We start from the raw sequence: 12,533 nt of genomic DNA, 5'->3' as shown, positions 1-12,533 counted from the left end.
CTCCATTCAAACTTACCTCCCAATTGACTTGTCCCTCAATACTATCTGCTCTAAATGTTTCAGATGTTCGAAGTTGGCTTTGTCTTTCATTTTCTCATTAAGCCAGTTTTTTGACATGGTGATTAGAATATTGAAATTATTTTTTGTTTGCTAACTGATGCTATTCACTTTGATTAAAGAGGCATTAATTGTCTTATTCTTGTTCTGTGTTTTCATTGCCATTCTTTTCCCATTTCTGTTAGGACTTTCCTTATTTGGTTCTCTAATAAAAAAAGAATACCTCTGATCTTGTGGGTTTCTCTTTGTAGTCATGATATAATAGTTTTCACTCCATCTTGTTCTGTTTTGCTTTGTCCCATGTATTCCATGTTCATGCCAGTGTTGGTTCATGCCTTCATACCTTTCTGCTTTTCTGCGTAATGCTGGTATGTAATCATATTTTGTGATTTTTTTTGTGTGGCATCTCTGTTGATTTCCATATTTCTCCATCTGTTTTCAAGACTATTTGTTCCACTATTTCCTTCTTTGGTTTTCATGAAACTGTTTAATTCCTATATAGATCATCCTGTATGTCTATTTTTGTATTTGTAATACTTGTAATTTCCTTTCCTTCCTGTATGTTCAGTGTTTTCTCTATTGACTCATGAAATTTCATCATATTCCATTGGTAGTGAATGAGTTGAAAGGATGGAATAAAGGGGACTTTGGAGTACAGTAGGGCAAAAGGCATGTGTTGGATAGAAAGAATTGAAACAATGTGGTATTTGGTATATGATTTGCTTTTGATGAGCTGAAGCCATGGAGCTGTTTGTGGGGCTTGACTGTGGATGGTAGTATCTGGTTTTGGTGTAGTATGCATGACAGCTAGAGACTGTGTGTGTGTGCTTATAAGGATGTTACTTTGCTGAAGTAGGAAAAACAGTTAAGTGTAGAAAAGATGTAAGATGTCATATAACAAGGGCATACATAAATTAAATCGTATGTATTTTTCTCTTTTTTTCAGAGCCTTGCTACTCGTCCTTTGGCTCATCACAGTGCCTCACCAGTTGAGAGTTTGACATCTTTCAATGGAGGAATCCTGGCAGGAAGAAGAGATGGGATCTGTCAGTTTTGTAGTCTTGATGGATCTTGCTCCTATCAGCTAACTGGTTCAGACTGTGATCCTATTTACAAGATTGCAACTGATTCTAATTATATCTACACAGCTTGTAGGGATGGAGTGATCAGAAAGTATAGGGGCAGAGATATAAGTGTTTGATAAGTGGGAACTGTTTTAGAAATTATCTTTTCTTATTAATTATAATCATTTTGAAGTTGAAAGCATTCTGAATATACCTATTATCTTTTTGGTGAAGTTTAAATAATAGTATAATGGTAAGATATCCGTAGTTCAGAAATTCTTTGCTGGAGACAGATTCTTTTCAACTGCATGAAAATATCAGGTTATGAAGTGTACTGTTAAAAATGCATGCTATGTAGTACTTTACTGTATATACAAAAATGAAAATATGAAGCCTCTCTTAACCTTTAAACTGCAATGTGCCTTCTGGTAGCCCTACTTTGTTATGCACTGCATGCCTATGTGGCTTGCTTTTGTGTGTAATTGCATGCCCCTAAAGTTCCCTCTACATCACCCATGCATTTCCTCCTCTCCCAGGCACCCTTGTCTCATACATTCATCATAAAGGGTGGAGATGCTGAAGGAAGGTGAAAACTGTTAGGGTGAGGTGCATATTAGAAAAAGAATAGTGGGGAAGAAGCAGATGCACCAAGTGACTCACACGATGCAACTATTAATAGGCCTAGTGTGAGAGGGAGAGAGGAAGCTTCCCTTCCCACCTGCACAACTTGTCCTCTCCCAACATAAATTGCAAAACCAATATAGATAAGCAATTAATATTTTTATATCAGCTGACTTGCATACCTTTATTTTAATGTGTATATGATATATATTTGGGGACTTATTTTTTTCCAAAAATTGCTCACTTAGAGGTTGTTGAATTTACCATAAACTGCAGTTTGGAGGTTAAAGGAATGGACAGTATAGTCTTGTATATGATTTTAACAAAACAGCATACATAGTGTAATATCAAAAATAACATTGTTATTCTGGTATTAAAAGATTGAGTAAATGTGAATATCAGTATATAGGGTGAATATCAAGAGATAATTTCTTAGTGATGTATGTGCTTTAAGCTAAAAAAGTATTGCTGTCCTTAGGTTCAATGGAATTTGAAATGAGGAATGGTGCTCCAGATGTTTTGGTTTGGTTGATACTTCTAATGATTGTGTTTCTTACACATTATGAAATCCTTTTTGATGCCATACTCTGTGACTTCAATTTTTGAAATAATAGTAAATCATTTGTTTAGTGAAATTGGTCAAACAATTGTAATTCACTACTTTGGTGATATTCATTGAAAAAAGTACTTTAGAAAGTGAGAGGGATATTATGTGGTTATGAAGGTGTTGACTAACATTATGAAAATGTATTATTTTTGCTGAGGTAAACAGTTGATCTGTTAAACTAAAATATACTAATTATCATGACATCATTATTTTGTTTGTGAGGGAAATTTCAAACAAATACATTCTAATATTTTTTTAATAAGAGGGCTTTGAAATGTGAATGACTGTAAATCACAAAGATAGGAAAGTTGATCAAAACATGTGTATGTGAATCTTTGAGATCATATATGGCTGCAGCAATCATTCTGTTCATCAACGCACTCTTATGAAAAATGGAATGTAGAAATTATAAGGCATCACATGAAATGTAAATGAAATACGATTGTTAGGTGAAGTATAACTGCAATAGTTTTGTTTTAAAATGAATTTTAGAATGCAGTCAAATTTTCCAGATATTCTTTCTTTTTTGTATAATTGATTATAGTTATATTCTCCTTTTTTAACAAATATTGAACAGCAGTATTTTACTAACAAACACAATAATAGTTTTTATATAGTGTATAGCAGATGATAGGAGTATAGAAGTATCTGGTACTCCATACAAGGAAATTCCTGTACCCCCCCTGCAGTGGTACCTAATGGTTTCCTGTCTTTGCACTGTCGTTGCTAAATGACGACACCTGAAAGAGCATATCAAAAATCTCCATCTTGTATTTCAAAGGTGCAAAGCATGGTAAGTGTAGCGATACTTTATTTGCTGACTGTACATGCTATTTATCTTATTGATTCCCATTCCCGCCAGGAACTTCCTCATGGGATTATACATACGTTTCATCATACTGTACAGTATAGTGCTATCATGCATTGTAAAGATCCAGCAGACTTATTTTTTTTTTTATGTCATTGTACTGCAGTTCTTTTTGATTTACCATCGATGAATTAGTGGCCACTTACAGGTAGGATACAAAGCAGTTTCTTGAATGATGCTTTTTTCATCACTGGTTTCAGTCAGATCACTGATGTGAGTAGCAGTTTAGCATGCTATCCCTCTGATGCTTGCATGACTCATATAAGGCCTTGCTACAGGGTTGTATGTCCAGTTTTTCTGTGCTCTATGTGTTGTTAGAAATGAGGGTACCACTTGGCTTATTTGCTGTCCCTTCTCAGCTTAAAGTATTGTTTGTATTAGAAGGCATTTGTCAGAACATGCTGTTCTGACCAGCTTCCACAGTATACAAAACTGCAAGAGTGGAAATTTTGGATAAATTATTGTATACATAAGACGATCAGTAAATCAAAATATGGTAACAGTAGGTAGCAAGTCTGCTACAGGGAATAGGGTGTCTATGTCCTTTAGACAGCCTGCAGGATTGGGACTGAGAACCCAAATTCTGCAAAGTGATTTCCATAAGATTTCCATAAAAGAAGTATCTATGCACTTATACACCACATGTAAATGGATAGGGATTTAAAGATACTATGCAGAGAGAGATCCTTTGGAATGGAAAATGTTAATTGTAGTCTAGCAGTCTTGTTTAATGATAGAACTATGAATAAAACTTACTGCTAGGTTCACTGAGGACTCCTGAATTTACCAGGGAAGAGAAGATATGCAACAGTACCCTTTAAACGTGTGAGACTTTTCGAGAACAGCCTCATCTTCCCTTTGTGGATTGTGATGGATTTTCTTTGTCAGAAACTAAGCATAATTTCTTGTTCATGTGTTGATGACCAAAATATCTTGCTGTTGATAGGTAGAATCAGCAAATTAAAATTTTTGAGTGAATACCAAAGTAGTCTGTATTGTTTCATTTTCCTACAGTTGCAAGATAGGGGTACCTGTAATGATTGTTGACATACCATAGCATTATATAAGTAGTGTTGTATACCAAAGTTTGATTACAGTATCCTTTTATTAATTCACTGATAACTTTGAATGGTAATAATTGTTAATGTCCATTCAGTTTATGAGATGTATCTCTGACAAACCATTCTTGGCACTGCATGTTAATGTAAATCATAATGTTTTTTCTTCCAAGTTAGAGACAAAAGTTCACATCAAGGCCAGACCTGAAGTGACGTATAAAGCCGTTAATGAGAGCAAGAAAGGAGAGACAAGGAAAACTATTTACGAACTTTGGAGTAAATGAAAAACCCATTATTCATTATGCTTGACTGCTGTGTCCCGTGTTAGCAAGGTAGCGCCAGGAAACAGAGGAAAAAGACCCATCCACTCATGTACACACAAATATACATAAGTGTAACTATACATCCATTTCCAGCACCACCCTACCCTCAGGAAACAGCATCACCACCCCCTGCATCAGCAAGGTAGTGCCAGGAAACAGATGAAGAAAGGCCACATCTGTTCTTACTCATTCTCAAGCTGTCATGTGCAGTGTACCAAAATCACAGTCTATTGGCAGCATGTTGTCCCCATTATGCCATATCATTACAGTTCACTCTATTCAGTGCATGCCTTTCCCCTTCCTACATGTCCAGGCCCTGATTACTCAAAATTTTCACTCCATCCTTCCACCTCCAATTTGGTCTCCCACTTCTTGTTCCCTCCACCTTTGATATATATCCTCCATCAACCTTTCCTCACCCATTCTTTCCATATTTCCAAACCATTTCAACACACCCTCTCCTGTTCTCTCAACCACACTCTGTGTATTTCCACATACCTCTCATACCTTTTCATTACTTAATCAAACCACCTTGCACCACATATTGTCCTCATACATTTCATTTCCAGTACATCCACCCTCCTCTGCACAACCCAATCTATAGCACATGCCTTACAACCATATAATGCTGGAACCACTAATCCTTCAAAATTACCCATTTTTGCTCTTTGAGATAACGTTCTCTCTTTCCACACATTCTTCAAAGCTTCCAGAACCTTCACTCTCTCCTCCTCCCTATGACTCACCTCTGCTTTCTTGGTTCCATTTGCTGCCAAGTTCATTCCTAGATATCTAAAACACTTCACTTCCTCCAATTTTTCTCCATTCAAATTTACATCCCCACTAACTTGTCCCTCAATCCTGCTGAACCTTATAGCCTTGCTCTCATTCACATTTACTGTCAACTTCTCATTTCACACACTCTTCCAAACTCATTCACCAACCTTTGCAATGTCTCACTCAAATCAGCCATCAGTGCTTTATCATCAGCAAACAACAACCGAGTCAAAGCCCAAACCCTCTCATTCCCAGCAGACTACATACTCACCCCTCCCTCCAGACTCTTGCATTTACCTTCATAACCACCCCATCCGTAAACAAATTAAACCTGTGAAAAACCTGTCCTTTAAGATTGCCAGGTCATTTACTGGGAAAACCATGTAAGGATAGAGAGTTCCAAAGCTTTAAGGTGAAGGGAAAGAAACAGTTATCTAAATGGCCTCTACTTGAGTTGCCAACAGCTACAAAGTAATCATGTGATGCAACAGCTTGCCAAATATTGTGTGGTCTAGCAAGTGGTGGAGGCATGCGAGCAGCCAGCTCTTGGGAGAGAAAAAACAAAATAATACCTACAATAGAGGGAGAGTTGATGTCATACTGCTTTCACCTCAACTCTGTCAGGTAATGAAGGAGAGTTAGAACCACCCAAGATATGAGAGCAGTACTACAAACAAGGACAGATCAATCCTTTGTATAAATGGAGCAACTGTTTGAGAGGAAAGAAATCTCAACATCTAAATAGGACTCCCAGTCTTAGTTATTTCCATAATCTGGTGTTTCCAAGAAAGCATGGATGTCACAGTAATACAAAGTATGTTCACTGAGTCAAAAGGTGGAATTACAGGAGCATTGAAGGAGAGGGGGAAATTGTTAGGAATTTTTGATAGAGAAATGGACAGAAAGTGGGTCTTGAAGGTGTTGGATTTAACCAGATTTCATCTACCTCTGAGATATCCTATCTAAGTATGAGTTTATTGAGGAAGTTGTTCCCAGACAAGATTTAGATCGAGGAAGAGCAGCAGGAGCAAAATTGAAGGATGTAGAGGAATGCAGTGTTCAGTGGTCAGCGTACAAGTGCATTTAGTTATATGTAGAAAGGATACTGTTTATAAAAGGTAGAAAAAGTGTAAAAAACAGGATACAATCATGAGGACACCAATGCTGATGGATTAAGGAGAAGCTGATCCGTAAACAACCATGGGGATAGACTGGTCTGAGAGGAAACCAAGTGAGGGAGGGAGACCAAAAGAGAGAGCTTAGAGATGAGACCTTGATGCCACACCCTGCCAAAGCTTTGGATATATCAAGGGCAACTACATAGGATTCCCAGAAATCTTTCAGGGATGATGACCAGACATTATAATGTAAGATAGGAAAGAATATCACCGGTAGATCTCGTCTGACAGAAACTATGCTAGCGATCAGAGGAAAGACTGTGGGTTATGGGTGTTGAGGAGGAATGCAAAGACTTTGGAAATTGTAGATATCAAAGCAATAGGATTACAGAGGATTTAGAACATTCACCGTTCTTAGGGATATGTATCAAAGCATGCTTCTAGAAGAAGGAAAAGTTCTAATTTTTAAACAAATGAAACAGATGAGCAAGCACAAGTGCAAGTTCAGAGAAATGCTCTCATATGGTGGGTGCTGTCAGGTCCATAAGCCTTGCTTGTGTCCAGAGAGATGCACTTTTTGGACTGTTCAAAAAGAAATTTTAGTAAGAGGGGCATTGAAGGTGAAGAAATGTTAGTCATCAGAGGGAGAGTTAGAGAGAAATGATAATGAAAGAGAGCTTCTCTGTCTGTGGGAGAGACAGCTATAGTACTGTCAGAACAGAAAAGTGAAGGAAAGGTAGAGTGACAGAAGTTGTTAGCGATTCCCTTAGCTAAAGACCAGAAAGACTAATTGGATGGAGAGGAGGGGTTAATGCACTTTCTTTGAATAAAGGAATGCTTTGCCTTATGGATAACATACTTGCAATCAATATGAGCAGTGATAGATGCTGAATGGGAGTCGCAGGAAGGAGAGTTTTTTCTAGCCCAATATGCCTAGTCCCTTGCTTGAATGGCCTCAGAACAGGAATGGTTGAATTATGGATTAGAAGGGGCCATCTTACAGGGGAAGTAGATAAATGCCTCGATTCCCACAACAATAATTTTTGCTATACGTTTGGTGGAGACAGAAGCATCACCACATAAAAGTAATTTACCCAAGGATGAGAAAAGAATTTTTGCAAGTTCTTTCAATCAGCTTTACTGAAGTGCTAATATTCAAATTTAGAAGTGGCTCTTGGAGGGGGAAGTGCCATTAAATTAGATACATTTATGAGAATGCGGTCAGATAAACCAGTTGGGGTGAGATTGTTTAGCTAAAGTGCGAAGGATTGAATGTGAAAAATAGATCTAAGAACATTAGGAAAGCAGTCTCAGCTTTCAGAAAAATGAGTGGGGTGGTTGATAATTTGCTAAGCACTGAGAATGGAGAATGTGGAGGCTGCAATCCCCCACCATCGATATGAAAGGAATTCAATTTCCTAAGTTGAACGTTGAAATTCCCTTAGTAGAAGATCTCAGCTTGCCTGTGAGAGGATGCCATATCTTCTTGGCATGAGTTTAGATAACCAAAGAAAGAAAAAAATTAAGGAGAGCAGTTGGAACAAACAAAGGGAAACAGAGGTAGTTGGGTGACAGACCTTGAGTTAGATAAAATCAAAGTTTGGGAACCAGAATCGAGATTATAATTGGAAATGATAAAGGGGCTAGTATGAACATCATTAGACAACTGTGTCTCAGAGAGAAGTAAGATTAGTAGTGGTACTAGACAGATGGTTTTCACGAGACGGTTACTATAGAGATCACGAATGTTCGTATAGTGAACAGGAAAAAGAGAGAGGTCTATTAGAAGGGAAAAGGTCGTAGGAGGAGCTGGTACTACGACTGGCAGTTCTTTTCATTGGCAGTAGTGTCAGGTGGGATCCCGGAAATTCGTAGCATCCAATGATGCCAAGGACAAGAGGCCATAGTTTTTTTCTCTCTTTTTTTATGTTGAGGGCACCAGTCATGGACAAAAGTCCACATCAAGACTGGGCCTTAATTTGAATATAGGGAATTTTGAAATGGAAAAAGAAAAGACAAGGGAAAGTATTTTACGATTTCTTGAGGAAGTGAAAGATGTCTTTTGAAATGTGCCTGGTCATAGTTATTGGGAAATATATGAGAAGGTTGAGAATTCCAAAGCTTCGATAAGTAGGGAAAGAAGCAGGTATCAAAATGACCCACCCTTGAGTTGTCGATGATTACATTTAAAGATGATTATGCAGATAGATGACAAGATACACAGAGACTAGATTTAATCAAGGACAAAAAAGGAATAGTGAATCCTTGGAAGAAATATATACACAAACATACGGTTTAATAACAGATTGACGGTTTAATAACAGATTTCTGCGGAGTGAATTACTTCTCTGAATACATAAAAGATAACAACAGTCTTTATTAAAACCTGATTCATCGAGAAAGTGAAAGACTAATCAAACTTTGAACAGTTTGAAACAGAGTAGTGAAGCCAAAATCTAACTGGACAGTAGCAATATATGTCCACAGTAAGCTGAAAGGAAAGCGGAGAGTGAAAATGAACCATGGCAGTAATTGCAATGAATGTGTTAAGGGAACACAATAAACATAGTATCATAATAGAGACCATCCAAAACCAATATGAATGTAAAAAAAAAAAAAAAGCAAAGTGAAAGAAAGGTGGAAGGTAAGAGAGAAACATGATTTAATGATAATGGTAGCTTTAACCTCCATTTCGTTGAACAATAGGAAGAAACAAAGTATGAATGCAATTATCACTGCCAAGAAAAGTAACTGATCATGCGACTAAAGAAAAAAATTCTTAGACTAATTAATGTTTGTGGGTCATTCAACCTAGTACAAGTAAACACAGACCAAATGAAAGGAATATGATGAATAGTGATAAATATATCAGATACAGAGGTGAATAATACAAGTTAATCTGATCATAATGCCATAGATATTGTTACAGCTTATAGTATGGAAATGAGTACACCAAACAGTTACATTAATATGATATGACAGATTGCTGAGCAACATGAATTATCATAACTGATGGATTGGAGAGATCAGTGCAAGGATATAAGGTACAGACTGAATGAGATTTTCAAAGGCAGTAACCTACAATAAAAAGAAATCGTTAGAAAATCTAAATTTGTCAGCTTATGTCTGCGAGATAAATTGTGCAAATACGAAGATAATGAGAAACAGAAAACTGGGCGAGTATGAAAGAAAAGTCACTAGTGAGTGAGGCAAGAACTAGGAACTCAATGAGAAAATGGAAAATGCTCTTGAGGTAATAATGAAATCATAGAAGAAATTGAATGAAGAAAGTCTAGAAAACTGAGACTGGAATCCAAAGGTCTGTTCTTGTACAAGCACAGAGCAAGAAAACAGAAATCAGAGATCGAACTAAAGGCCTTTAAAGTAGCAGAGAACTATTGAAATGTCCCTCAGGAAATATACAGAATGTTAGTTGAGGGATACAAATCGGTATTCAGCTCAAAATACAAGAAATTAGACGAGGAACTAACTGCCTGATCATCATGACATACAATATCATATGGGTTGAGAATTTGGTCGTATTAACAAAAAATCCCCTCCTGGACCAACGGAATCCTAGCCATTACGAACTTTTAATGAAATCAATAGCAAAAACCAATAAAGCTAACTCTGTACGAAAACAAAATTGCAGACATTCGCAAAATGACACATAACATCAGAATAAAAAGACAGATATGAGATAATGCCTACGAAATATATAGGCGAGAGAGCTTGACCTCACAAAGAAAAGTAGTCTTGGAAGAAATGATCAAGAATAAGTACATAAATGAAGAGGCAATGTAGATTTGTCCCAAGAATAAGCATGGCAAGCTGATGTGCTGCCCAGAGAACTTTACCCAAGGAACAGTCAAAAGAAAGCTTAGATGGCTGAAGATAAACTGATATAGAGCTCAGACAATGTGAGGCTGCAGAAGACATCAAAATTGTGTATTATAACAAATTACGCAGTGACAGCTAGGCACTAAACTCTCAGTGTTCGTAAATAGATGACCTGTGTGGAGAGATTATTCAGTGTTTTACTCGAGATCAGAAACATAAAAAGGTCATAAGTGGCGAAGAACAGTTCCAGATGAAACCACAATGGAGAAATATGAAATGTGTTTGGCTGCTGACAACAACGGCACAGTGTTGTAAATATAAGCAAGATGGCGGGAAGGACCGTGGATATACCCCCTGCTTCAAGCATGTTATTATAGGAACTTATGCATAATTAATCTCATTTTTTAAGAAATCTTAGCAATGAGTGATGGGATGAAGAATATGAAACAGAAGGAAGAGAAAGAGGCACCATCCACGCTACTATAGACAGCGGCAAAAGAGAAATATGAGAACCAACCAATATCAATATTTCTAAGAATGATAATTCTGGAGAAATAAGCACTGATAAAGATGTAGCAAAGCTGATGAGATATGACTTTAAAGACCGCTTAACTGCAGATATTAGGAAGGGGGGAAAATAGTATGCATTAGGAATGTATCGAGATATAGTTACCTCAACCATCCGTTTCCTTTAAAATTGATAGATTGTAAACTACTGATAGAGACGATAGATAAAGCTTCTAAGCACCATGGGGGTTGGTAACTGCCCGGTAGTCGGAGAACGTAATCAAATTAATGGATCTGATGGTTCGTGACACGAGTAATTGAGGAACGATGACAAATAAGAAAGAAATTCGGAAGAAAGATAAAGACGAATCAATTGATGACACTGAAGACAAGCATGAAAATGAAAATGAGTTATCGAAGATAAACAAAAAGACTGTTTTGAAGAATCGTAAAACTCGCTGAAGATGCAGAAAAAGAAAAGCGAGCAAGAAATCGAGGGAGGAAGACGAAATGGTTGAAACACTGAGAAATGAAGTAAAAATCAAAGAGAAGTATTTGCGAAATCAGCAAATGTAGAAACAGGGGAAGCAGATGTTCCAATTAAAAACGTTAATGCTGTGTGGGGTCATAACCTTATGGAATGTGAGCACAGTCATTCTGAGATATGTTACATTTGTGGCAAATATCACATTTACAAATCACAAAGGATTACAGACAGAGTCTTGCATCTTCAGTAATCACTGAAGAGAGAAATCTACTGTTCCTACACGAGATTCCAGACCTGCTCAGCAGATATGGAGAGAAATGTAAACTCAATGTAAATTAGGTGCATAGAAAGTGTAAGTTTCATAATCGGCAGAATGAGAGAAAATGCAGAGGTGATACTCACTTGTGAATAGAGCAAAGAGTATAATTGAGTGCGGGTCATTCAGGTTCAGGGAACAACATGAAGACGACGCCAGAACGAAATGCTAGAAGTTAACAGATTGGGTTCAAATCATTCCTCAGTACAAGAAATATGGAATTTATGGATGATGCGAGATATAACGAGATGGCAGCAGTATCACCAATACTGAGGTAAATGAGGGTTTAGCGACAGCAACCGTCGGACTTAAAAAAAAAACTTTATCCTCGGGACAAAATGTAATACGAACATTATCTAGAGAACAAAAGTTATAAAGTATGTGTGACCAATTCACACTGACGCGGCGGAAGGCCATAAATAATCAACAATAAAAAAAAAAGGATCTGAGCTTGTGGCAAAACGCTATATATATCTGTACGTTTTACATCTTAAGTAATAAAGTATGTTGCAGAGATTATGATACATGAAGCCCTGATGTAGAGGCGACAATGTTTGCTGTATATCTCGATTTTGCTAAAATAAACAAGGTAAACATTACACAATCCTGCTTAACTCACTTTCCATAGGCTTCAAATGTATATATCCAGCAGACTACAATCTTCAGCAGCGATAAACCCACAAAATACATTTATACACAAACGTCCTCCATTCATCCGCTTTCTCCTTTCCTGTTATATTCCCCTCTACCTTTATTTCCTCCTGAGCACTCAAGTAAGGGGAGAAAAACGTCATGACCCGAGAACAGAGGGTGAGGGTTGAGGGGGAGTGTGGATTCACGCTTTGTCAGGTGTCGTTAGATGTGAGGGAGGCGGGGCAGGAGGGGCTGCT

The 12,533-nt window shown here is 37.3% G+C and overlaps 1 protein-coding gene across 1 annotated transcript in view; it reads left to right on the top strand.

The window, feature by feature from the left end:
• The window catches only part of LOC139750776 (proteasomal ATPase-associated factor 1-like), a 37,897-nt gene extending 33,691 nt beyond the window's left edge, over nucleotides 1-4,206 (top strand). Inside the window, exon 7 of the mRNA XM_071665506.1 lies at nucleotides 1,004-4,206. Coding sequence (XP_071521607.1) covers nucleotides 1,004-1,258 — 255 coding nt within the window. The 3' untranslated portion in view covers nucleotides 1,259-4,206. The remainder of the gene's footprint in view (nucleotides 1-1,003) is intronic.
• The last annotated feature ends 8,327 nt before the right edge of the window (nucleotides 4,207-12,533 follow it).

Source organism: Panulirus ornatus, chromosome 10 (assembly GCF_036320965.1).
Source record: "Panulirus ornatus isolate Po-2019 chromosome 10, ASM3632096v1, whole genome shotgun sequence".
NCBI lineage: Eukaryota > Metazoa > Arthropoda > Malacostraca > Decapoda > Palinuridae > Panulirus > Panulirus ornatus.
Note: the sequence above shows the minus strand (reverse complement) of the source record. Positions and strands in the feature narration are given on the sequence as shown.